This window comes from Podarcis bocagei, assembly GCF_964188305.1.
Source record: "Podarcis bocagei genome assembly, chromosome: 3".
NCBI classification, from domain to species: domain Eukaryota; kingdom Metazoa; phylum Chordata; class Lepidosauria; order Squamata; family Lacertidae; genus Podarcis; species Podarcis bocagei.
In genome coordinates, this window is record NC_138127.1 from 59,737,330 (window position 1) to 59,763,825 (window position 26,496).

The 26,496-nt window shown below is 45.1% G+C and overlaps 1 protein-coding gene across 1 annotated transcript; it reads right to left on the minus strand.

Moving 5' to 3' along the window:
- Positions 1 to 1,357: 1,357 nt before the first annotated feature.
- DACT2 (dishevelled binding antagonist of beta catenin 2) lies at positions 1,358 to 16,917 on the minus strand. The gene is made up of 4 exons (XM_081188217.1): positions 16,588 to 16,917; positions 5,594 to 5,726; positions 5,108 to 5,392; positions 1,358 to 4,469 (listed from the first exon to the last, which is right to left on the minus strand). Exons 1-4 carry the CDS (start codon positions 16,822 to 16,824, stop codon positions 2,689 to 2,691), a joined length of 2,436 nt encoding a protein of 811 aa, XP_081044343.1. The 5' UTR covers positions 16,825 to 16,917; the 3' UTR covers positions 1,358 to 2,688.
- Positions 16,918 to 26,496: the final 9,579 nt, after the last annotated feature.

Below are 26,496 nucleotides of genomic sequence, written 5' to 3' on the forward strand. Positions count from 1 at the left end.
GGAAACTAGCCTACTGTAAGCAGGAAAAAATAATAATTTATTGCCTTGGCCACTTCTGCTCAGCCATACCACTTTGGGTACGTGGCTCCTGAAATGTTTCTCAAGAGATATTGCCTGTCGGGTGAAAAAGGTTTTCCACCGATGGTTTAAATTTTCAAATAATCATGGCTACAGCGTGGTAGGTTAGGCAGAGATTGAATGACTAGCCCAGGCCCAAGGTTGCCCAGTGAGTTCCTAGCTGAGTGGGGATTCAAACCTTGGTCTCTCCCAGGTCCCAGTCTGAGACTCTTAACCGCTGCACCACACTGGCTACGTATTAGAACACTTCAGCACCCCAGCTCTGTGCTGGTCTTTTTCTGTATGACAGATGTAAACTGGGGCAACTAATCCAGCCACCCCAGAAACCAGAGGAGGAAGGGGTCACCCTCCATTGTCCCCAGATGGAGGGCTATGGGGCAGGGTACTGAGGACCAGGAGCACATGTCAGTGGGGGACAGCAGGCCAGCTGCTGCCCTAGACTTATCACAGTGGCCCACCAGACGCCTGTGGGAAACCAGCAAGCAGGATTTGAGCACCGGAGGACTCTCCCCTCCTATGGTTCCCAGACAGCACAGCCATCCTAGCTAGTGGTCATCCATAACCTCCATGAATTTACCTAATCCTCATTTAAGGTCAACCTAGCTTGATTGCCATGACAGCCTCCTGTCGCAGGGAGTTCTGCATGCAGAAGGAATTTTGTCTTCTGTCCAAGCTGCTTCTGGGGGCATTGGAAACTGCCTTATACTTAAGACGATTGGTTCATCTACCTCACTATTGTCTACTCTACACAATAGTGGCTCTCCAGGATTTCACACAGGATTCTACCCCAGCCCTACTTGGGAGATGCCTGGGATTGAACCCGGGATCTTTGACATGCAAAGCAGATGCTCTACCACTGAGCTATGGCCCTTCCGCTTCCTTCATACAAGCCAGCTGGTAGGGGCAGCAGGGGCACTAATGGCACCAGCTAGTTATGGACCAAGAGGTGTGCCCTGCCATACAGCCCCCAACTCATTTAATACCTTGGCCACACTGCTTCAGCTGTGCAATAGGTGAATGAAGTTGTAATCAACATGGGGTAGTTTTCCTCCGGTCACTTACAATGCGATCCTAGACATGTCTACTCGGAAGTAAGTCCCACTGAGTTCAGTGAGACATACCCCCAGGCAAGTGTGTTCACAATCGCAGCCATAGTCAGGAGTTCTGTGCGTGAAGAAGAAAAATAACTCTCAAGTATGCTTTTCCTTTCAGAATATGTTTTTTTTAAAATAGTTAAATGACACCCCTACCTTTTAAACACAAGGAAACCAGACAGCTGTTTAGAGTAGTGGATCATCATAGCATTTATTGAGCCTGCAATAAATCAGAGGAGAGATGCTATGCTCTCAGCCACAGCAGCGATTAACGTGCTGTGTGTGACACAGTGTTTGGAATGCAGTTGACCCACATAGATATACTTTTTAAAAACACTCACACAAACATCTTAATAGAAAAAGATTACAGCTGTTATGGTCAGGGTTATATATTTTGCTGAATCTGTTGAATTTGTAAATGGGAAATAACAATACTGGCACATTCCTCTGACCAACATACTTTTTTTCTGACCCTAACCCCCATGTTTAAGTGATAGCCAACATGGTGTCTTACATGCTGGATTACAACTCACATCTGCCTAGGCAATGGTCAGGGATGATGGGATTTGTAGTCCAAGGGCACCAGATTGGCTACCACAGGCATATCTTAAAGAAAAATGGATGAGGTACTGGGTAAGCAATATTAGCAATGGATGGCTATGGGGAAAGAGCTGTGACCATGTAATGCAGACTTCCCCAACCTGTTGCCCTCCTGATGTTTTGGACTACAACTCCCATCAAGCCGAAGTAAGCATGGCCAATGATAAGGGATGCTGGGAGTTGAAGTTTGAAACATCTGGTGGGCATCCAAGGCTGGGGAAGGCCAGTATAGTGAGTGCTTCTGAACTGTTAGGAGATCCCCTTGAAAATAAAAGTTATCTTCAGCAAAAAGAAGAGGAAGCTGCTGTGCCATCTTTACTAATACAGTGGTACCTCAAGTTACAAACGGCTCAGGTTACAAACGCTTCAGGTTACAAACTCCGCTAACCTGTAAGAGTTACCTCAAGTTGAGAACTTTACCTCAGGATGAGAACTGAAATTGTGTGCTGGTGGCACAGCAGCAGCAAGAAGCCCCATTAGCAAAAGCACGCCTCTAGTTAAGAACAGACCTCCGGAACAAATTAAGTTCATAACTAGAGGTACCACTGTAATGCTCTCTCCCCTTCTCCGCTGGCAACTTTGGGAAATCTTCCATGTGTTGCAGGTGGCACATCTAGTTCCCAAAATATCTATCAGACAGGATTCGTTTGAGGGGGGCATCTCATCTAAACCCTTCATCTCTATCAGAATGGGGCGGGCTATCAAGTCACATACGCACGCACACAAAAGAAAAAAACCAGAAAGAGGTAAAGAGTAGCAGTGTCATCCATAAAGGCATTAGCACATAAGAAAAGGTCCTTTGCCCAGCGATCTAGGGATTTCATCACATTTCATTTAACAGAATCCTTTTAAGTCTCAATCCCCTCCTTTGTTTTGCAAACAGAGGCAGCTGCCAAAACAGATGCTCCCTCTCACTTCAAACCATGGTCATCACTTTCAGAGAGGCCGGTTGGAATCTCCTAATCTTCTTCTTGAGGGCCTTTGAAGCTTTGATGCGACAGAGTTTGGGCATTGGCGGAAGAGACTTGGACGAAGTCGGAACAGCTGCTGGCTGCCTGGGAGAAGAATCTGGCCAGACCAGTTCATGCTCATCGTCGTAGTCAAGAGTCAGGCTGCTGCCGTTGCTGCTGCCCTCTGAATCACTTTCGCTGGACTCGCTGTCCCCAAAGCGGTTGGCTGTATAGTCACTGACTTCCCCTTCACTGGTCTCCGCAATGGTGGAGTGGAAAAGGGAGGCACACTCTGCAGAGTATTCAGAGTGATCGGACTCACTTCTGGCATATGCACCAGGGCGAAAGGGGTGGCGGTTCTTGGACCGGGCCCTCATTGTGACAGAGCGTGTAATCCCCGCTCTCCGCGCTGCCTGCCTTGGTGGCCCCAAGGCAAAGCCGCTCGAAAGGCTGGCCACTTGGGTTTTCGTCGAGATTTCCACCGTAGACTGCCACTTACGCTGCTTTTTCTTGTTGGTGTCTATGTAGGCCGCTTCAAGAGAATACAAGGCATTGGCCTGGTAGAGTTCAGGGCCAGAGGGTACTTGAGGGAGTCTGAATGGCACAGGGTACAGGCTGGACTCCGAGCAAGACCTCCCTGTAGCTTCCCCAGCAAAAGTAGGCCTCCTCATGAGGTTCCTTCCTCTCAGCTGCCTCTGAGGCAAACTCCACTCAACGGGCAGCCTGGCAGCAACATGGTGGAGTCCCCTTGGCTTCTCCACAAAGAAAGCCTGCTTCCCAGGCCTCGGCACCTTCTCGCTGCTTCTCCTCTTCACCTTCACAGGCTTCGTTTTAGAGTTGGCAAACCTGACCCTGACTTGGTGGGATTCTGCGGGGACAAACTTGGCATGAACAAAGCCACCCTGAGGCACCAGGTCATGGCCTCCTGCCTTGACAGGTTTCTTGTGAGATTTCTTGGTTGGGGCGACATTGGTGTTTGCGGGGCTCAGGCTAGAATCCTCTGTTCCGAGCTGGGAGCTGGAAGAGCTGCGTTCCAGGCTGCTTTCTCCGGCTTCGGTCAGAGGAGAATCCCTTGCTGACGAACTGGCAGAGTAGCAGCCATTCGCAGCCAGCGGAGACTCTGCATGGGCCGGGGCAGCTGCCTGCTCAACATTTGCACTGTGCTGAGTCCCCTGCTGTTTGGCACATTCCCCTTCAGGCATTCCCCTCCGCAGCTTCCCCTCCACTTTGTTACCATGCAGAGAGCTCCCTTGTTTTTCCATCTGGCTGCCACTGCTGTTAATTTTCACTCCGCCAGGGCTGGGGATTATAATGAGCCTCTGGAGCATTGTGAATGGCTGGCTCTTTGTTGGACACCTCTCACCGGCGTCCGCCTGATTGTTTCCTCTCAAGCGTGTCAGCTGGAGCAGTTTGTTGATGTAACCTCCTGGCCTGGACTCCGCAACGGGCAGTGTCCTAATCAAACTGGGCCCAACAGCGTGAGGGGCAACTTTGTTCGGCAAGGGGTGAGCCTCTTTTTCTGACGGGGGCCCAGCCAGGGAAAAAAGTGGACTTTGTAAAGCCACAGCGTGAAGAGGGCTAGGGTAAGGATACACTTCATTCCCGCTTTTGGAGACCAAGTCACTCTGGTATTTGGGGTCCACACAGAAGAACTGGATTTCCCCTCCGGGGGAAAGCAGAGGAAAGGATTTGGGGTCAGTTACTTTAGGATATCCTGCATCTGCCAAGGTGAGTCTTTCAAGGTCACCTGGTAAGAGGACAGAATTATAAAAAGGTAGTCAACAACGTAAGAATGAAAGTCTGTCTCAAGACACCAAAGACTAAAACCTCTTCTCATTTTTTTCTTGAGTATTTTTACTGGGCAATGAGAGGAGCTCTCAAAATCTTATTGCACCCAAACTTGGCAGTGCTGAACTTTATTTCGCTTCTTGAACACTTCCTTTGCTATAAAGCTGATTCCTGAGTCCTTAATAAAACATCTAAATAGGGCCTCAGGCACCCCACTGGTAGAAAGATACACATGCCCAAGAGCTCATTACATCTTACACCCACCATTATGGTCCTCACAAATAAGTTCTTTCAGAAAAAAATGAAACACAATATTAGACTTCCATCTCTCTCTCTTCCTCTATGTGTGTGTGTGTACACATGTACACACACACACACTGGAAAATGAGCTTTCATTATTCTACAGGAATGATTAAGATGGGTTAAAATAATTTAGACCAGCTAAGGGATGGTTTCACTCATGCTTTACATTACTTGTCCTATTAACTCTTGATGCCTCCCATATAAATGTGTGATGCAACTGAACTGGAAAGCACCATCAAGCCTGAGGAGATGCAAGGTGATATGAAAGCTTTAATGGGATGTGTGTGTAGTTACCTGTGGAAACAGGCCTTGGCCTGGACCTGGTAGGAGTTCCTGAAACATCAGGGCAAGCTTTGATTCGGCATTCATCACTGATGTAGGCTCCCTGCTGTTGGAACTGGTTGTGTACTGTGGTTTCATCTGCAGATTTGGGGCGGTAATCAAAGATGCTGAGACGGGTCTTGGGGTGCTGGGAACTTGGCAAGAGGCTGGCATGAGAAGAAGAGACGGATTCACTGAAGACTGATGTACAGGAATTGGACAGGGAGCAGGAGCCACCATCACTCAGATCATAAAAACCTGTGAGGAGATAAAGAGGACATTTTCTGGATTACAGAGAACACATGTACAGCATGACCCTGAACCCAAATGAAGCACTCCCATGTTTTCTTTTTACAGAAGGGTCAGTCTTCTGTGGAAAATCTAGAGTGTTGTTTAAATAATAACTACATAGATGTCCTTCAATTCTCACATTACCTGAGCTGTCAATTCTCACATTACCTGAGCTGGGTCTGCTGTCACTGTCAAGATACTCAATGGAGGTCTTGCCAACATCCAACTTCAGTTCACTAATTTGTTGGTCCAGCTGATCCAGGTGGCCTTTCAACCCAACATCTTGTCTCCTCAGACGTGACTGTTAGCAATGGGAGAGTGAAAAAGAACACTTTCAGACAAGTTCTAAGGGACCAGACCAAATTGTGTCATCTTTCAGGGTTAAGCCCTCCTTCAGAGGAACAATACACACAGAATGGCCACATGGAAGATCTCATACCCCAAACAAACTAGACACGCTAGAGCAGTGTTTCTGAAACTTGGGTCTCCCACTGTTTTTGGACTACAACTCCCATCATCCCTAGCTAGCAGGACCAGTGGTCATGGATTAAGGGAACTGTAGTCCAGAAACAGCTGGGGACCCAAGTTTTGGAAGCACTACACTAGAGTAAGGAAAGCCAATGTGCTGCTTTCCACATGCTGTTGGACAGCAACTCCCAACAACCCAGGCTAATGATCAGGGATGGTGAGAGCTGCAGTTCATCAACATCTGGAGAGCAGAACATTGGCTACACCTGCACTAGAGTAAGCAATGCAAAGGTAATCATACTAGAATGAAAGGATTAGAACACGTGTGAATGGAGCGAGAAACCAACTTGGTTGAAAGAACTGCATAATCTTTGCAGATATGGAAGCAAATTGTATTTTATATATTTATGTAAATGTATACTATTTAAAGTCGTATTCCATCATATTGCAAAGATTTTGGGGTAAGTGATATTTTAAAACTGGTAGAAACAAAAGCATTATTTTAAAAAATACAACCATCCATTAAAACATTAGGCTTCAATTCTACATGCACTTTCCTGAGAATAAGTCTCACGGAACTCGAAGAAACTTACTTTTAAACACAGTGATTGCACTGTTATTTGTTTAAATTCTGGCCATTGAATGCATGTCCCAAATTTCCTCTAAAAGATCACTTTGAAAACACTGGTCTGGTGTGAGCTCCCAGAACACTCTAAGAGCAGCTTCTACATGTGCACAGGGGGCTTCTGAATTCCAAATTAGATTTTATGTGACTTCCACCAAAAATGGATCAGTCCCACCACTCCTGCTCTCCACCCTATGACATCATGTTATAAGTCAAACTACTTATTTGTTTTATTTAGTCATTAACTGTGCACACTTTCCTTCATCTGAAGAACCCAGGGCAGTTCGCAATATAAAAATACAAAATGAGAGCACAAAATATATACCAAAAAATAACAAACCAATAAACTCCCTTCCTACAAACACCTAAAAGTTCATATATTGTTGAACTAGCCAAAGGTCTGGTTATAGAGAAGCCTGGTGCCTACAGATACGCAGTGTGGAAGGTGCCAGGTGCCTGGGGAGAAACTATCATGCAAACTCCACAGATGCCTACAGGAAGCATCCAGTTTAATCCCTAGTAGGGATGGGAAAGACTCCCTGGCTGAAACCCAGGAGAGCTGCTGTCAGTCAGTGCAGACAATACTGAGCTAGAGGGACCATTGGTCTGACTCTGACAGTATATGGCAGCTTCCTATGTTCCTGTGAAGCATCCCATCCCATGTTACATCTGGAGGGCCCCCTATCTAGCCACTCCAGAAACTCAGGCAACAACGTCTGGGGCAGCATAAAAGGCTGGGGGTTTGAAAGGGGAAGAGCAAAGTCCTGGCTGCATTACTAACAAGTATTTTGGATCTCAGCTTAGGCCAGAGAGAGTGAGCCTAAAGCACAGTATGTGCAAAAACCAGCAACCTATTATTTGCCTCACTAAACATTCTGTTAATTTCAGACCCATGGATTAACTTGTCTTTTCCTCATCTGAACACCTTGGAGCCCTTTTAATTCCCAGCAAAATGCAACGGGGTGAATTTCAGTGACTTCAAAAGAGGTATAGAGCAGGCTCATAAAGCCAATGGGCCAAAATGGCATTACGTCCAGTTGCACTGACTTAATAAATTTCTAGATAAAAGACTTCGCAACACAAAATGACACTGTCCACGTATTGACTTCTCGAAAAACAAATATGTTTTCAAGCATCTCTTGACACCCAAAGTACATTCAAACATGGACACATTCTTGATTTACAGTTCCAGAATAGAACTGTTAAAAGCGTTGCCATTTCAGTAGTACGCTGCTATCCCATAGAGCCTGCTGTGCTCAGATCCCGCTTGTGAGCCTTCCACAGGCATCTAGTTGGCCACTGTGAGAACAGGATACTGGACTAGATGGGTCACTGGCCCTTATGTTTCCATTCTTATGACTAAGACCTAGTGTGCGTGTGTTGGTGGAGACAGCTAACTTAAAGGCTATGGGCCCCATCCTCCCTCAAGTGTTTTCTGGTGAACCCCAGCAATTTGGCTGTTGTAGCAGCAATTAAAAAATAACAAATTACTGAGGTGGTGCTGATAAGAAAGGCTGCAATCTCTCTTCCTACGTCCTAGACCAGGCATGTCCAAACTTGGCCCTCCAGATGTTTTGGGATACAATTCCCATCATCCCTGACCACTGGTCCTGTTAGCTAGGGATGATGGGAGTTGTAGTCCCAAAACATCTGGAGGGCCAAGTTTGGCCATGCCTGCCCTAGACCATCCACCAGTGCAATGGATGCACATCTCCCCCTCCCCATACAAACCAGCTGATGAAAAGGAGAAGGAGTGATGTGAAGCCCCATCATTGTGCTGGTTGGTGTGAGCCCACACCAGAAGGCCTGATAGGGGAGTCAGCATGGACGGGGATCTTGGAGGAGAGTCCAGTGAAAGCAGCCCAACTTCACATGGTGGTAGCATCTGTACAGAGCTTGAGATCCCATCCCTCAGGGAGAGGCCCCATTGGTTTGGTCATCTGTCCCAAACCACAAGAAGCAAAGAGGACTTTGCCACACATCTGGTGGACTTCAATCTTAGTTTTACCAATATAATATGAAGTTATGCTATACTTCTCTCAGCACCCACAGACAGTTGTACACAAGGCACAGCTTCCCAAAGTGTCCTTACTACAAGGTATTGTGTCCACTACAAAACTTGTTCCAAAAATGTTCGGATTCATTAAATTTCAAACACGGGACAGTTATCATTCACATTTGAAATAGAAAGATGCCAATTTAATACTTGCGCATTACCTTTCTGAATTTCCTGCATGGAGGGTGGTGGAGGAAACACTTTATGCTTCCCTTAGCCTCACCCGTTCAGGAAGTCAGAGAGTTTTGTTTTCATGGCTGGAATTAATTGCTTAATGATTAATGTTTTGCCAGCCAATCCCTCCCTTTGTGGTTTCTGATTAATGGCAGAGAGGCCACAAAGCGTTCAACAAGGCTCTCAGGTATTCAAAGATAATTTATTGCACCTCCAGGATCTGTTTGTAATTTTACAGCACTTTAACCAACAGAAAATGATTTATATTTGCCTGGTTAACCCTTTCCTCTTTTCCCATTGTCTCCTACTATGGGGAGTGAGGTGGGTCTCATGTTGCTGGGAGACTCAACACTTCCCATTAACTCCCAACTGCTAAAGACTAAAGTTTGCTTACAATCACTCATCTGGGTCTTTGATATTCTTTACGATGATCCTGGAGTCTGCTAGCCCCCAGTGGAATTTTGCTAAGGAGAAATTTGTGCAAATCGCATTAGCTGGTACACTTAAACAGTCAAAGTGCGAAATCTGTGGGACTCTTACGCAACATGTAGGCCAATATCAGAGGAACTGATCAAATATTTTGGAAATCCCATAAGGTGGGCATGTTCAACCGATTGATTGAGATCTACTGGTCAATCGTGGGGCATCCCTGCTCGATCCTATGATCCAGATTGATCGCCCAATAATGATGATGGTGATGATGATGATGATGATAATAATGGCTCAACAACTTTGGCTTCCCCCAAAAAACTCAACTTTGATGAAGGCTCCCCCCAAAAGTACAACAACTTTGGTCAATCCGAAGAGTAGACCACTGCCAGTTTTTTTATAGTGGGAGTAGATCACAGTCTCTTGGGAGTTGGACATGCCTGCCATAAGGGAATCACCACAGATCAATGGGAGGAATTCCATGGGGTCATGAAGAGTCGGACATGACTAAATAACAACAATTCTTGTCATGAAAAAGCTCACCTAGACATTCTGTTGTTGCATCCATAACCTAGGTTTATGGTGCCATTTAAGCTCCTAGCTTTCATATCTCAGTTTCTAACACTGGGGTTGTCATTTCGCTCCAGCATCATACCTGGATATGGAAGTGAAAATGACTTGGTTTCCCTGACCTCAGACACATGATGACCTCTGCCAAAAGATAGGCAGGAGAAGTGTGACTCTGTTGATTCACCTCTACCACACAGCAACAGCTTTTGATACTATTAGTCATGTTATCCTTCTGCATCAGCTCCATGGGTCAAGCATGCATTGGGGATGGATTCCTGTGTGACACTGCAAGGTCAGTTCCCATGGTGCTTAACAGTAGCCTTCCATTGTCACCTGCTGGGATCTGCCCTGCAGTAGGAGTGGAAACACAGCAGCCCATGGGACTCCATTTTGTCACCCCTGTTATTGAACATCTATATTAACCTGCTGGGAGTTGTCACCTGGGCATTTGGAGTGGGGTGTAATCAGTATACTGATGATACCATAGATAAAATCTTATGGCATGACTATGTTTTGCAGCTTGGGGCGGAGGATGAAGTGGATTGGTCCTAGAATGCTTTGCAGGGCAGCAAAGAGAAAAAAAGATGAAGACTATCTCCATTATGCCATTGAGGAAGCAGATGAGTTCCTGGTGATCTGTAGTGAGACCCTGTGTGCAGTTGGGAGCTGTCATCAGGGGATTTGAAGTGGGGTGTCATCAGTACACTGATGACCCCAGCTTTAGCTCTGCTTTCCATCTGAATCAGCAGAGGCTGCTCAGGATCTTGACAAATACTTGGAGGCAGCAGTGGGCTGGAATCGGACGAGGGCCAATAAACCGAAACAGAACCCATAAAAAGATGGGAGGCATTGCATGCATTAAGTTTTCAAGTCTGGGAGGTGAGGAGATGGCCTGACTTGGACAAGGTCACACTCCCTTTGAAAGGGCAGGCCCTCAACTCAGGCTCCTTGATCCAGCTTGGTCCAGCCTAGGTGGCCTCAGTGGCAAGGAGTGCCTCTTTCCAGCTGCAGCTGGTTTGCTACCTACAGCCCTTCCTGGAAAGAGAAGACTTGGTCACCACGATCTACATTCTGGTAACCTTCCATCATGGGGTAACATGCCGTATGTGGGGCTTCCCTCAAAGGTTGTTCAGAAGCTTCAACTAATGCAGAATGCAGCTGCAAAATTGCTGAGAGGCACAACTGGGAAGAATAATGTAGCACCTATTTCTGAGATAAATGTGCTGGTTGCCTATTTGCTTCTGTCATGTACAGCCTTGGCATTATCAGCACTAGGCTATAACCAACAGAGATATCCAGGCTAGGGCAGAACAGGAAGTGATAAGTGATATGGAGATTGGGGATGCCTGATCTAGAGTACCCAAACTCGGGCGGCCAGCTGTTTTGGAACTACCACTCCCATCATCCCTAGGACCAGTAGTCAGGGATGATGGGAATTGTAGTCCCAAAACAGCTGGAGGGCCAAGTTTTTGGATGCCTGCTCTAGATCCTGTTGAAGCAAGTGCCTCTGAGCTTAGTAGAACTTACTTCTGAGTAAACAAACACTCTGGATGGGCTGAATGCACATTAGTGAAAAGATACCATTTATACATCCAGAGTTCCAGATGTTGCTAGCTATGTCAAAATTGGTTTGGATAGCCAAGAATGCAGCAGTTTCCTCCCCAAACACCACATGCTACCATTCCTATGATAAAATGACTCAACCCATTCCTTATGACCAATGGAGAGAAAGCTCTGTCTCTCCTAATAAAAGGGGAACACCATGAACTCTCTTTTTTACCCTGTTTTAAACCCCGGTCAAGTGTCTGCCATATCTTGATAAGCTAATCCTCCATTTTCAAGTCTTACTGGGAACAAAACACACATACAAATGAGCTCTTACAGCACAAAGCACGGGTGTCAAATAGGAATGGATTGCTTTGGTCAGAGGTCACTGGGTGTTCCTATTAACCTGCTGGCCTTCAGCAAGCCATAAATGTTTTAAATCATATTCTCTTTGGGCTTCCATAAAATAAAGTGGAGTCATTAGTTAACATTATCAATGACAGGTAATCAAGTGGTTGGCAGTAGACTTGTGCTGCCATTTTGACTCTAATCAAGATATGCTTGCTGCAATGTTTCACAAGTGGGGCTTAAGCAGCCCCTGAAGGTTAAAGCCAATTTTCACTCTGAGATGCCTTCTGATAAAGCTGCCTACAGTTAGTGAATACCCTTTGTGTTTTCACACCTGATTGATAACTGATGGCCAAGTCTAACACCAATAAGGAGGAGGGGGCAGGGGAGATCAGAATTAACTCAGAGTTTACTGAAGTGTGTAATTGCCAGTACTGGAGAGATTAAAGTCTATAACATTTTGATTGCATTATTCCCCCACCCCAGAAACGAATTCCAGTCCTAATATATATTTGCCAATCCATACACTCACACAAAAAATGCACAGGGGTTTAAAAAAAGAAGTTGATGTCACACAAATTCAATCACTTTCCTCTTTTGATCATGCCATCTATTTCAACACTGGATGTAGGAGTTGCAAAAAAATTTCCCCCTCACATGCTTGTTTTAATTTGGAGGGCAACGGATGCAAAAATAAACATTGCTATATGGAATAACAGCAACATGCCAGTTTTATTAGGGCTGACTGAAAAGTCACAAAGAAGGCAGCAAGCTTTGGACTTATTAAGAAGAACAATGCATCAAGCTGGATATTGAGCAAAACCAAAGCAAAACAAAGTGCAAGGTGTGGGGGAAGAGAAACAGATGATCTGGGGGGCAGTGAACCACGTGTGCACTTTGTAATAATTTATGGTGGCATGGAGGAGGTGTTTTGCAGACAATTAAGGTTCGGCCATGTTTTGGTGCAACATAAGACCTTTTTTGCATGAGTAGTGAAAAACATGGAGACTCTTCCAGCAGTCATTCAGACTGGTTTCTAGCAAATAAATTACAAGGTGTTAACTTGTGGCTTACCCAAAGGACCCACATGACTGCTGGAAGTTTTCTAACACAGAAAAGTATTTCATACAGAATACATATACCTAAAGGCTCTCTAAAGCTCCTCCCTCCCTCCTTTAAACAGTGATGCTCGATGGGGGAGGCACTTTAGAGAGCAGCTTTGCCAAACCACTCTCTGAAGCACTTGCCAGCCTCCTTTGAACGCTGCTCCAGTGATATTTAATGGAAGGGGGGGGGGTGAGGCTTCAGAAAAGTGCCTCCTGTCCTCCTTCAAACAGTATTCTGTCCTCAGCAGCTTGCCTAGGCAGCTTGCTGTTCTGTTTTCAGGCCGTAGTTGGTTTGGCCACCTGTTGGCAGCCATGCAAACTGCAGCATGACAATTTTTCTTCCAGAAATGTAGCAGGGGTCAGCTTTTTCAGCAAGGGGTCTGCAGCATGTTAAGCCCAGTTATGCAGGTGTGACTTCAGCAAAAAGCTAAGGAACCATACATGAGCTAGTAAACTTCAGCAAAAAGCTAGGAACCATACATGAGCTAGTAAACTTGAAAGTCCTCTTGTAAATGGGTGGAACTTTTTTTTTGGCAGGGGGGGGGCCTTCATAATGTGTATCATATTGTTTTACTTATCTGTGCTACATTTGTATTCTGTCCTTTCCAAGGCTTTTTCTGTCTCAGAATAAGGCTGAGAAATAAGATACTTTGATCAAAATTCTCAAATGGCTGCAAACACAGACCTAGATTTACCACTGGGTGTTTACTTGACTGCAGTCGATTACAACTCTTCAACAAATGTACTTGTGTGGTGCCTAGTTTGCAACAGATTTTGCCATATCCACCATTTACAATTTTTGGTGTACACTTTTGCTGTACCTAGGCATAAACCTGTATCAAAACAATGTGTGATGCAGACCAGAGAGAAAAGTTGGGTTGCCTGCATCTAAACTCAACACTCTGCCCCAGCCTCCACCAATCTGGCATCCGTAGGGTATTTTGGATGGGAGTTATGGTTCAAAACAGCTGAGGGCACCTGACTGCCAAAGTCTGCTCTAGCCACTATATTTCACTGAATCATCATGCTGAAGAAATTTCCTGAGCTGTTCTAGTCTTTGCTATTACAACACCGGTTGTTTGTGCTAGTTGTAATCAGAACAGGTGATGGGTTTTGAAAGTCATCTCTAAGCCAATGGCCATCACCACATCTTGTGACAGTCAATTCCATGAAGTAATTACACATTGAGTGAAGAAGTACATTTGTGCTTGTCTCTCCTGAGCTTACTGCCAACAAACGTTTGAAAGATAAAAATCATATATATCCACTCTCTCTGCACTGTTCCCCGTTATGACAGCACAATTGAAATGTGCATTGCTTAAACTGAAGGAAAAGTAAATAGCAATTGCTTTGTGTTGTTTTTGCTTCTTCCTTTGAATGAGTTGGTCATCGTGTGCCTGGGACGCAGAATGTGTGGTCCTCTGGATGTTGTTGGACTCCAACTCTAACATTCCCAGCCAGCATACCCAATGGTATAGAAGGATGGGCCCTAGATCAGGTGTGGAGAACCTTAGTTCCTCCAGATGTTGCTAAACTTGTTACAACTTCCTGAGCTCCAATAAGCCTGCCCTCGGATGATGAGAACTGTAGTTTAGCAACATCTGGAGGGACAAAGGTTCCCCATATATTATTCCATCTACAATCTAGGAAGTTGGTCCAGATCGCTACTAATCCCCTTCCTGCTCTTTGCAAATCATGGCTGCCTTTTTATTATTTTGTAATATTTCCAAGTGGACTGAAATATATTAAATGAGCAGCATCCAATCAGCCTGTCAAATGATACTTCTAGTGGCAAAGTTTTTGCACCCCTTTTCTTGCAAAGGTAAGATGAAAGATGCCATTCACAGGCATTCCAGATCTGCTATTTCAGTATGATGTGAATTTCTCTCTACATTTCCAGTTAATAGTAAAACAAGTTCTTGAATTTATTCAAATACCAATCTTAAGACACTCAGGAATATGCTTTATTTTTTTTAAAAAAACCAAGCCAAACCCAAAAACCCAAAGTCCCCAAGTCAATGGTATTTTATATACACAGGGTCACACACATTTATTATTTCAGCCTTGTTTAAAGAATGACATCAAAACAAAATTCCCACCCTCCAGAAATTTAGTGCACTATACCAGAAATTTAAGTTCTTCACAGATTCCCTGACATTTCAGTGAATTTATTCATTGAGACCTTGCAACTGATATGGCAAAATATTGTTTTTTAGGACTGTGTAGGATGATCTGAAGTGTGCTTACTCAGAAGTTCCAATAAAATAAGTCAATAGGACTTACTTCCATGGATTGAGAGGCTGAGGCTTAAAAAACAAAATAATAAGACATCAGGTAAGGGGTGGAGCAGATCAAAGGCAATTCAGCCTCCAAGTGCACTTACCCATAAGAAGTTTCTCACTGACAACAAGAGCCTAGTCAAAACATGTAGCCACTAATGGAAATGTATTATTAGAGCAGCTTCAGCTGTTACATCCGAAAAGGAAGAAAGTTTGTCAAATGTGACAATTGCCTATGGAGACTGTGTCAATACAAATGTTACAAATGTAACGGGGAAAGTGCAGTATCTGAAACACCTCTTAGATTTAAGGCAGAAGATAACACGGACTGGTTCAGGGTTGTTAATTCCGTAATTTTAAGAGATTGATTCCTTAATTAAGTAATTATTCCTTATCATACATCCCTGTTTCATAGAACGGTTATTCTTTACATGAAACGCTTACATACCCTTTCTCAGACCTTGCAACAACACAGCCCTGAATGTTGCATTTTAAAAAACCAAACTATTCATTACTATTTTACGATGTACCCAACAGTCTTTGAACCTTTTTTATGGATCTTTTCAATTAACTTGTGCACTCTCAGTCATCACCCTTCAAACCACCATCCTCCATAGATTCTCTAGTGGAAACGAAAGATTAAATAGATAAAACCTAAATTATGGGATCAGCTCTAAAATTGTGCAACTAGGGTGTGTGTATAGTTGGGGGAAGGCAGATCATAATGAGGCTCTGCTCCAGGACAGATTTACTTTGCCAATGTAGGCTGTCCCTAAAAAGCCCCTAAAGCACAGTTTGCCTAAGCGTGAATGAAATAATTCTGCTATCATGCAGCCAGCAAATAATAGACTTGTTGATGGCTCTATAACTGCAATGGAACCATTTAGTGAGAATAAATTCACTCACCAAGGATTTAAATAGAATAAATCTGAGTCTGGTAACCTGAGTGGGGGCCTGGCCAGAGCACCGGTCCAATTAACGTGGTTCATAGTTCAGTTGGTTAGAGCATGATGCTGATAATGCCAAGGTCGCAGGTTCGATTCCCTACATGAGCCAGCTGCATTGCAGGCGGCTGGACTGGATCAGTGGATCCAACCCCCTTTTTTTTTTTTGGCCATGCCCCATAGCATCTCTAAAATGCTGATGCCCCCCTCCCACGACGTATAATTCTTATTATTCAAAAAGTGAACTCCGATTCACATGGAGGATGCCTAAATGGCCAGTCACTGTTCATAACTCATTCCCGAATTGCCCCCCTTAAAAATCAAATCGCCCCTCGTTGGGAACCACGGCATTAGATGATCCTCGAGGTCCCTTCCAGCTTTTAGGATTCTAACCTAGCACGGCTTACTCTGACTGGCAGAAGCTCTCCGCAGTTCCAGGCAGGATTCTGTCCCGGTCCTACCTGGAAAGAGGAGGAGCGGGGCGCTTCTGCATGCAAAGGAGGGACCCCTGGAGGATCCCCGGCGCCTGGATCCATCAAGGAATCCCCGCTCTCCCCTGGCCCCCCGCCGCAGTTGTGGCGCAGCGGCCAGCCCCCTCGCCGGCGGGAGACCCCTTACCAGTTGCTCCTTCAGGGCGCTCAGGGTGGCTTCGAGGCGCCGCTCCTTGCTGCGCGCCTGCCTGCCGTCGGCGGTCGGCTGCTCGGCCAGCGCCCCGCTCACCAGCGCCCGCTGCTTCTCCCGCAGCACCTGCAGCTCCTGGAGGCCGGCCAGGGCGGCTTGCAGCCTCTCGCCTACCCGGCAGCGGTCCCAGCCGCCCGGCCGCTGCTGCTGCTGCGCTGGCCTCCCTAGGAGCATCTTCCGACGCCGTCCGAGCCACAGGCCACGCCGGATCGAGCGAGGCGGAGCCCAGGCAGGCGCTAACCTCTCCCTCCGCCGCCAGCCAAGCGAATGCAGCCGAGCAGGCGCTGCGGCGGCCGAGGGGGGCGCGCGCGGCCAAGCTGCAGTTCAGCGCCCTCCCCGGCGCGGGGCAGACGCAGAGCCAACGCCGAGCGAGCCGAGCCGACGGAGCAGCCAATCGCGGCTCGAGCTCATTCATTCCCTCCCGCAAGCCCCGCCCCCCAGCCTGGGAAGGTTCAACCTGGGGTCTAGAATGTGGATCGCCGCTTTCCCCAAGCATGGGCATGCACGCGCAATTTTTCCTCCCGCCCCACCACCACCACGTGGCCGTGGTGCGATCCTGAGTCAATGACACCTGCTAGGAAGGATGCGTTGCTGGACTCCGTGGGGGCTTCCTTCCGTGTAGGCATGCTCAGGCTTGCCATAGGTCAGGAAAATTCCTGACCTGTCCTGGTTTTCGAGTGTAAAAATGGCATCGGGGTGATAATTGCAAGTGGCACTGTGGTCTAAACCACTGAGCCTCTTGGGCTTGCCAATCGGAAGGTTGGCGGTTCGAATCCCCATGACAGAGTGAGCTCCCGTTGTTCTGTCCCAGCTCCTGCCAACCTAGCAGTCCGAAAGCATGCCAATGCAAGTAGATAAATAGGTACTGCTGTGGCAGGACGGTAAACGGTGTTTCCATGCACTCTGGTTTCCATCGCGGTGTCCTGTTGTGCCAGAAGCGGTTTCGTCATGCTGGGCACAGGACCAGGAAAGCTGTCTGTGGACAAATGCCAGCTCCCTCGGCCTGAAAGCAAGATGAGCGCCACAGCCCCATAATCATCTTTGATTGGACTTTACTGTCCAGGGGTCCTTTACCTTACCTTTTTTACCTTTGCCGAATTGGCAAAATGTCAGGGAAAACCCAGGTGTATGGCAACGCGATGGAAAAAGCAGTGGAAACAGTTCCAAAAGCTTAAAACCACTATTTTTAGGGGAGGTCTCCCCCCAAATGTCAATAATTTTCTTTAAAAAATGCTCAACAACTTTGTGGGTGTTAGAAATTTTACTTTTTGAAATATGGCACAGTGCTCTCCTTTAAAATTGTGCTCTTTTTTTAAAGAGCAGACTTTTTAAAAAATAAACAAACAAATTAGGGTAGTTGAGTAATAGTGTGGCCTTAATCCCTCCCTCTCACACACAGACATTACTGAGCAAGGATGAAATTTGCAGGGGTGAGACAGTGTGGCATTTTTCAATCTCTAATCTAGATCTGTCTCAGAGACAGGGGTGGGTGGGAAGCTGTAGCTGAAAAACGGGATTTCTGAAAGTTAAAAAATGTGTAAGGTTGTCACCATACAACTGGCTCAGAAGTAAATCCCAATGTCTTGATCTCCCTCACCCAGCAGAAAGACAGCAAGAATCAAGGCATTTTGGATTTTGGTGAAATCACTGAAAGTCAACTTTTGAACAAGGGATTAGAATTTAACCAACTAAATAGGTCTTCTGAATGCCACATATGTCAAGATGAGAACTTGAGCTCGCACAAGACATTTCCTACACCAATGAAATCTCTTCCATATGTGTTGAATGTATGATTCTGTTTTCCCTTATGTACAAGCATAATTCGAGTAATTTCCCACACTGAAACAACTTTAATAAAGGAAGTATTTTACATGAGGTGGCTCTTAGGCTGAGGAAGGATTCACACGTAAATAGGAATCACTTGATTTATCAACTGAAGACTTGCAATGGAATGTGTGAATTGATTCCATTGAAAAATATATGTTTAAGCTGCAGTAATAGGAAAGCTCAGTCCAGGGCCATATTAAGCATATCAGGCGTATCAAGATCCCTCCAGCGCGCCCCCCCCCGTTTCCCAGTGATCCCCCCAGAGTCTTGGGAAGGAAGCTGCAGGACCGCCAGCCATATGGTTGATGGGGCACAGCTGGTGGGCGTGCAGGGAAAGGGGAGGCCACCGGCAGAGCCACACAGCTCCCCCACTCACTGGGGTGCCCCTGAGAGGCCAGCGCCCTGGCACAATGTGCCAGTAAGCCCAATAGGAAAGATGGCTCTGGCTCAGTCTGGGCAAGGATGAGGAACCTATGTCCCTCTAGATGAGTGCTGGGGAACCTTTGGTCCTCTTGATGTTGCTGAACTACAACTTCTGTCAGCCAAAGCAAGCATGGCCGATAGCTGGGGATGATGGGAATTGTAGTTCAGCAACATCTGGAGGACCCAAGGTTCTCCACACTTCCTCTAGATATTGCTGGTCCATTGGCCATGTAGGTTTGGACTGATAGGAGTTGGAGTTCAATAATATCTGGAGGGTCATAGATTCCTCATCCCTGGTCTAAGGTGATGGACTGCTCTTTTGCACAAGCAAATGAAGCCTTGATACTGCAGCCTCTAAGTAAGGATTCTTCCTAATAAAAGAGTTTACAGGCTTCTGCCACTGATTTGTTTCACCCACCTCCAAACCCCAAAGCTATGCTGAAAGCATTGCAGCCAACCTTACACAGCTCTCCAGAAGATGAGCACTCCAGTGTCTCTTCCTTCTGAAATGTTGATCTGGCAGCCTTAACCAATCTCCTTTTCTTTCCCCATCTCCTGGAGGGGAGGGGGGGGAGGGAGAAAGTTTATTGCTTTTCCACAAAAGGAACATGTCTAGGCTGAATAAATCCAGCAGAAAAAGTGATTACAGGAGGCTTCACAGCAGCTTTAATCTCAGGGAGTTTTCATTTAAAATACAGTAAAAGCCTGCAGTACGGAAGCAGTGGGGGAAATCAGGGAGGGAGAGCCAGTGATCTATGAGCTTCATATGTTTTCAATTTGATGGTTGCAGCTTTTTAGATAAGCCAATATTTTCTGGGATGAGAATCTGGAGAGCAGCTTAAAATGAAACACTAACATAAAGCACAGCAGTAGAATCAGTGAGTCATTTTTATTTAACAACAGTTATAATCCAAGAAAAAAAAAATCAAGTCCAAGGGAGACTATGGTTTTGCTCAAGCTGGGTTAAAGAATATAATTTTGGAGTGAACTGCTGAAACAGCCTCATCACAATACAGGGCTAGACATCAAACATGCATGTAAATTAACCTTCTCTCTTACCCCGTGCTTAGGAGTTGGGAACCAAAACTGGATGCTAATGATACAAACACCAAGTCCTATTTTATGCCTTCTTCTATATCTTCACAATAGCCATGTGTGGTAGGTTAGGCTGAGAGCTGGTGATTGAAACAAGTTAGGAAGTCACATGAGGATAGGTTTCTTCCCCAGAAAACATGCTTGGTCCCTCTCCATATCTGACTCTGTGCCTATAGTTTCCTCCGCTAACTTCCAGACCTCCTGGGGACTGGCTAAGGTCTGTTCCAACCTGCTGGGACTCCCCTTGGAATCATGAGACTCTAGCTCATGGATAGGCAAACTAAGGCCCAGGGGCCAGATCCAGCGCAATCACCTTCTAAATCCGACCTGCGGATGGTCCTGGAATCAGCATGCTTTTACATGAGTAGAATGCATCCTTTTATTTAAAATGCATCTCTGGGTTATTTGTGGGGCATAGGAATTCATTCATTCTCTCCCCCCCAAAAAATATAGTCCTGCCCCCCCCCAAGGTCTGAGGGACAGTGGACCGGCCCCCTGCTGAAAAAGTTTGCTGACCCCTGCTCTAGCTTTTCAATCTTTTCCCACCCTTGCTCCTGATCTGGCCACCTCATCCAGGACATCTCCACAGGGCTCGTGGCATACTGAGAAATGATTGCTGTAATTTAAATAAAAGCATAATATGGCCTCTTCTACACTATACCTTTAAAGCAGCGTCATACCACTTTAAACAGGCATGGCTTCCGCCAAAGAACCCTGTGAACTGTAATTTGTAGTTTGGTTGCTGGGAGTTGTTAGGAGACCTCTATTCCCCTCACAGAATTATAACTCCCAGAATCCTCTGGGAAGAGGGATTGATTGTTTAACCACTCTGAGGATGGTGGGTACAGGGGTCTTCTAACAATTATCAATACCCATAAACAATTCCCAGGATTCTTTGCAGGAAATCATGTGCCTTAATTGTGCACTGAATGTGTTTTAAACGTGTCTCTGTGGACCTTCCCATGACTCTCTGTTCTGCTAATGCAGGCACCAGTAGGGAGGTAATGGACAAAGTTTGGAGAGTCTTCAAATTTTCATCTTTGAAAGAATCCCCCAATAGTACTAATCTCCCATCATTTAGGACAGTGGTTCCCAATTATTTAAGTACTGTGGAACCCTTGTTTTTCAGAAGCCAAGCCATGGACTCCCTACTTTTGAAAATATTGATATCTATAATAGTTTTTGTTACGTGAATGGTGCCACAGACAGACACCCCCCCCCCGGGTGGGTTCTGTGGATCCCCTGGGGTCCACGAACCATTTGGGAACCACTCATCTAGGGAGTTACTAGTTTCTTTGTGACATCAGCAACCCTTCTTCCAATCCCTACTCCCACCTCAGACCTATCTGCATGCTTCTCAACCAAAATACCTCTTACTAATAAAGGTGTCAAATACTATTTCAATTAACAGACCTGGAAACAGCAGCAGGTGAATGAATTAATGAGGACTATGGATGTGAGCAACAACCAGCACAGATGCTGTTTAGAAAGTGAGCAAGACTTAATGAAACAGATGTATAATAAGCTCTAAGGTTTGCGTATAGCAACAACAAAAATACTGTACATTATGTTAATACATCTCATAGACCTGTCTACATTACTGTACACATGTCCATCATCTCTGCCCTGCAGTGTAGCTTAACCATTGTCTCCAACCCCAAGCAGGCATGTAGTATATTTCCCTAGTGTTTACTTTAGTTAGTAAAACAGGCTCATGATCTACTGGTTGCCAAAATTGGTGTTGGATGATAAGTTTCCTTCCACAGGGATATGCCAGAGGCTTCTGGGCAGGTTTTGCTACATTTTCTTTGCTATATACCGTAAACATAATTATATATTGCATATAATTTTCTTTCCTTTGACTGTTTGGGTATAGAATATTTTCCAGTAAGGGACTGGATGTGATGGCGTTTATCAGATCTCTCCAGTGGTACTTCGGGTTAAGTACTTAATTCGTTCCGGAGGTCCGTTCATACAGTGGTGCCTCGCAAGACGAAATTAATTCGTTCTGCGAGTTTTGTCGTCTTGCAATTTTTTTCGTCTTGCAAAGCATGGTGTCGGAAAAGTTTTGGAAAAGCTTCAAAAATCACCAAAGTCTTCAAAAACCTCAAAAAAGGCTACCACACCGCGTGCTATGAGTTGCTCCTCGAAGTCAAGTCGCAACTGTATTAACGGTTTTAAGAAAAAGGAAACAAACTTGCAAGACGTTTCCGTCTTGCGAAGCAAGCCCATAGGGAAAATCGTTTTGCGAAGCAACTAAAAAAACCAAAAACCCTTTCGTCTAGTGAGTTTTCCGTCTTGCGAGGCATTCGTCTTGTGAGGTACCACTGTAACCTTAAACTGTTCTTAACCTGAAGTACCACTTTAGCTAATGGGGCCTCCTGCTGCTGCTGTGCTGCCGGAGCACGATTTCTGTTCTCATCCTGAAGCAAAGTTCTTAACCTGAGGTACTATTTCTGGGTTAGCGGAGTCTGTAACCTGAAGCGTATGTAACCTGAAGCGTATGTAACCCGAGGTACCACTGTAGTTTTATCAGCCTGTGCATTTTCAAATACAGGGCTTTATATAGTTATTAGGTCAACTGGGATGATTTTAAGCTGTAGAAAGGAATTCCAAGGAGAAAAATGTAGATGGTGCTTCTTTAGGTAATAAATATAAAGGAATGGGCTATTAGAAAAAGTCACTGATGCAAAGATGACAAGCGTCCATCTATACACCGCTGTTAAATGTACTGTGTCCGGTGCAAAAATAAAAATGACCTTGAAACAAGCATAGGACCAAACGAAAAAGCAAGTTTCAAGTTGTTGTCAAGCTGATCTGTACGTTCATGCATGTGTTCCAGATTCTGCAAATGCTTGAATACTGCTGGGTTCACAACAGAGCTTGCAGACTTAAGCAGCTTATGAAAAAAATGCCAATTTGAATAAATGTGGATAGACATCGTTTCTTTTGAGCACTCAATTGCAGTTTCGGTTCCATGGCTTTGCGCCTGCATTGTGCAATGGAAATAGCTTGAAAATTCTTCTCGTTTGTCCTGAGATGTCAGAATAGCATCCTATTCCCAAGAATAAAAGTGCTGCTTTCTGAATAGCCACTATTCAGAAAGAGTTTTGCAATCCTGGTGCTGCACACAGCACAATAGCAGCGGACATGCTAGATATGTGCGTATGCCTCATGTTAGTGGTGGCGCATGCTGTGGTTGGCTGGTCAGTTTCCAACTTCCACTTCTGAGTGCCTCTGAATGGAACCCAGTGCCCATTCTGGCAGTGGTGGAGGCGCTGGGGCTGTTATTTCAGTGCTGTGATGTTGGGTAGACAGCAGCATCTGGTATGGGCCATAGGTGTCATCAGCTATGACCATGATAGGTGATGCTGTTTGCCCTTAAGTCACTTGCTTACACCATGGATGGAGAGCCCTAGCCCCCTTGAGGGGGGCAAATGCTCTTTAAGCCTCTTTCTGGCCCTTGGAACTTTTCACAAGCCACACCCCTCTCCACAGGCCACACCCCTATTCACAAGCCACACCCCTTGGTGGTCCTGCTTACCACTCCCAGGTATTTCTGCCTGGCTAGAATTTGTCCTCAAACTCTGATTAACATTTCTTGTTTGCCTGGATGGCGCACACAGGGGGATATGTGGGTGTGCATAGAAATTGGTTAAAATGTGGTTATGTATGTCACTACTGCGGCTCATGTTTTGTTAGCCCCAAAATGGAAAACGAGCTAAGTCCCAACTAAAGAAGAATGGCAACTAAAACTGATGGAATATGTGCAGCTTTGCACATTTAGAATAAGAGAACAAGAAGAACGTACATTTAGAGAAGATTGGAAAACGCTTGTTGAAAATATGGAGGACAATTGTGTATATTTGAAAATGTTGGCAGAATTAAGATAAATTCAACAGTGTAAATAAGTTTTGATGGATGTGATAATGGAATACTGAATAGTTTAGTTTATATAAAATATGCAGGGATTTATGCAGGGCTGGATTTAGATGAAGAGAGGCCCTAGGCTACTCCACTTGTGAGGCCCCTCCCAATCTCCTAGAAGAAAATGGAAGAGTGTAATAAACAAAATTGAGTGAAGCCAAGGATGATGACGGGTATTTAAAATGCTGCAATTTCTCCTCTAAAGGACATCAGAAAACTTCAACTAAATTTGTTTGTCTATGTTTGTCACTGTCAATGTACAGAATGCTCAGTGCGGACAACCTGTCTTGAGACATCGTGGCCCTTAATTAATTTTTAATTCTTTTGAGTCTAGAAAAACTTGAAAAAAAGTTACACAAAAGAAAAAGAAAAAAAGAAATGTATGAAATAGCAATTCCTGCTCTGTGATTGCAGTCATGGGATTGTTGTCTGTCACATGACAGTATATGTTTTCACTCCACAGAGTGGGATGTGACAGAGACAGGATGTTTATGTTACCTTGTTCCGTGAAGTGGGACTATTGTCCTTTGTTCTTTTTCTCTTTGCTGCCTGATGCTAGAGAGAGAGGGAGCCATGTTGCAGTGCTCCGTGTGTGTTTATATGTAAATAAAGCAGATTAGCCAAAATGCTGAGTTGCTGAGGTCTGTCACGCAAGATGCGTAAACTCTGCAGATCCCTAAGTGTGCCGGTGTCTGTTGGCACTGGTCGCTGTGATATTCGGGCTGAAGAAAGGTTTTGAAGCTCCTGAATGATCGACCAGGAGGGAGGGAACATGCCAGTCGGGCATGTGTCTCTACCAGGGTCCTACTCGAGCGTAGGCTGAGCTCCTGACACAATTGCCTCTGTTGCTCCAACCACAACTGACATGTGACCCTTGGAAATTTGCCTAGGAGGTTTCACACTCCTCAGGATGCTGAATTAGCTGCCCTGATAACACTTTCTCTTCTGCCTTATCGCTCTCTGAAAGAGCCCTGGGTCATCCAGTCTGTTAAGCAGATCCTGACCACCTGCCAAAGAACAACTGCCACAAGCTGCAGCTTGGAGGCGGGTGGGTCATGTTTCTCCCGATGACTGAATGTCACGGCTTCAGTAATATACAAATAGATCACTGAAGCAAATGTTCCGCCACAAGGGGAAATGCCTGACTATGTGCAAAAGTGATGTACCTCTTGCATGCAAATCACTTTGTGATGCAATGAAAGCATTTTAAAGCCCTTCCTTTGAAAGTCTGGGGCCTCGCATACTTCCTCCCAGCTAGAGATAAGGGAATAACATGCACTCTCATTCTGAATGTCCCCTGAAGCTGCAAAGGGGATGTTTTGAGCAAAGCTTATATGGTATAATCATGGACAAGAAATAAGGAAATCCGCAAATAGTTGACACAGCTCTAGCTTCTGTTAGGAAAACATATTTTACTCGATAAGAGTATTTGGACAGAAGACTCTTCTAAAAACATGAGCAAAATCCTCCCCTTGACTGGTGGGGATTAGAAGGATGCCCATCTGCTTTTCTGACATTTTCAGTTTATTTTTCACAGGGCTACAGTTTGATCATTTTCTTGCAGAACAAACATATGGGAGAGGTTTCCAATGCAGCTGTGATTTAGTTAGCCTGACAGTATTCCTTTTAACCTTTCCCCTCCACCACTGCAATGTAAACATGCATCTGAGAAGCAGTAGCAGTAATCAGAAACATTACTTCAAAACAAGACCTGGTGGGTTTTTTTAAAATATCATAGTAAAGGAGGAGTTGAAAGATTTTACTGGTTTTTGGTTGTATAACAACATTAAATAGAAGCATTTAACAAAACCCGGGTCTAACTTGGATCTAACACGTTTCCTGTTTAATGTGTATTATTATCATTAAACCATCCCGATAGCTTTCAAATGTCAACTGCATTCTTTTCTATTTACTCAAGATGGTTTAAGGAATGCACCTACCCAGGTCTGCTAGCTCCTGATTTCTGCTTTTATACTCTAATGGAGTGCTTTTGTTTTTCCCCTTAAAAAATGTTTAGGGGTACTCTCATTTTGACTCAAGAGAATCACCATGGGATAGTTCAAATCAGGGAAAAATAAATACAGTGGTACCTCGGGTTAAGAACTTAATTCGTTCTGGAGGTCCGTTCATAACCTGAGGTACCACTTTAGCTAATGGGGCCTCCTCCTGCTGCTGTCGCATGATTTCTGTTCTCATCCTGAAGCAAAGTTCTTAACCTGAGGTACTATTTCTGGGTTAGCGGAGTCTGTAACCTGAAGCGTCTGTAACCTGGAGCATCTGTAACCTGAGGTACCAATGTACAGTAAATGGACGAAAGTACAAAGATTCACAAAATGTTTAGGGGTATGTGTACCCCGGCGTACCCCCAGAAAAATGCACTGCTCTAATGTGTTATTGGGGTTTGTTTATTAGTGTTTTATAGTTTGACTATATTGTTTTTAATAGTTCTGTTACCTGCCCTGAGTTTCTGCAGGGAGGGCAGGATTTCAACAATCCAAAAATAAATCAATACAAATAATAATGGAAGTGCTGGTTCCTACTTGCCTATCCATCAATAAGGGAGCGTTTTTTTCT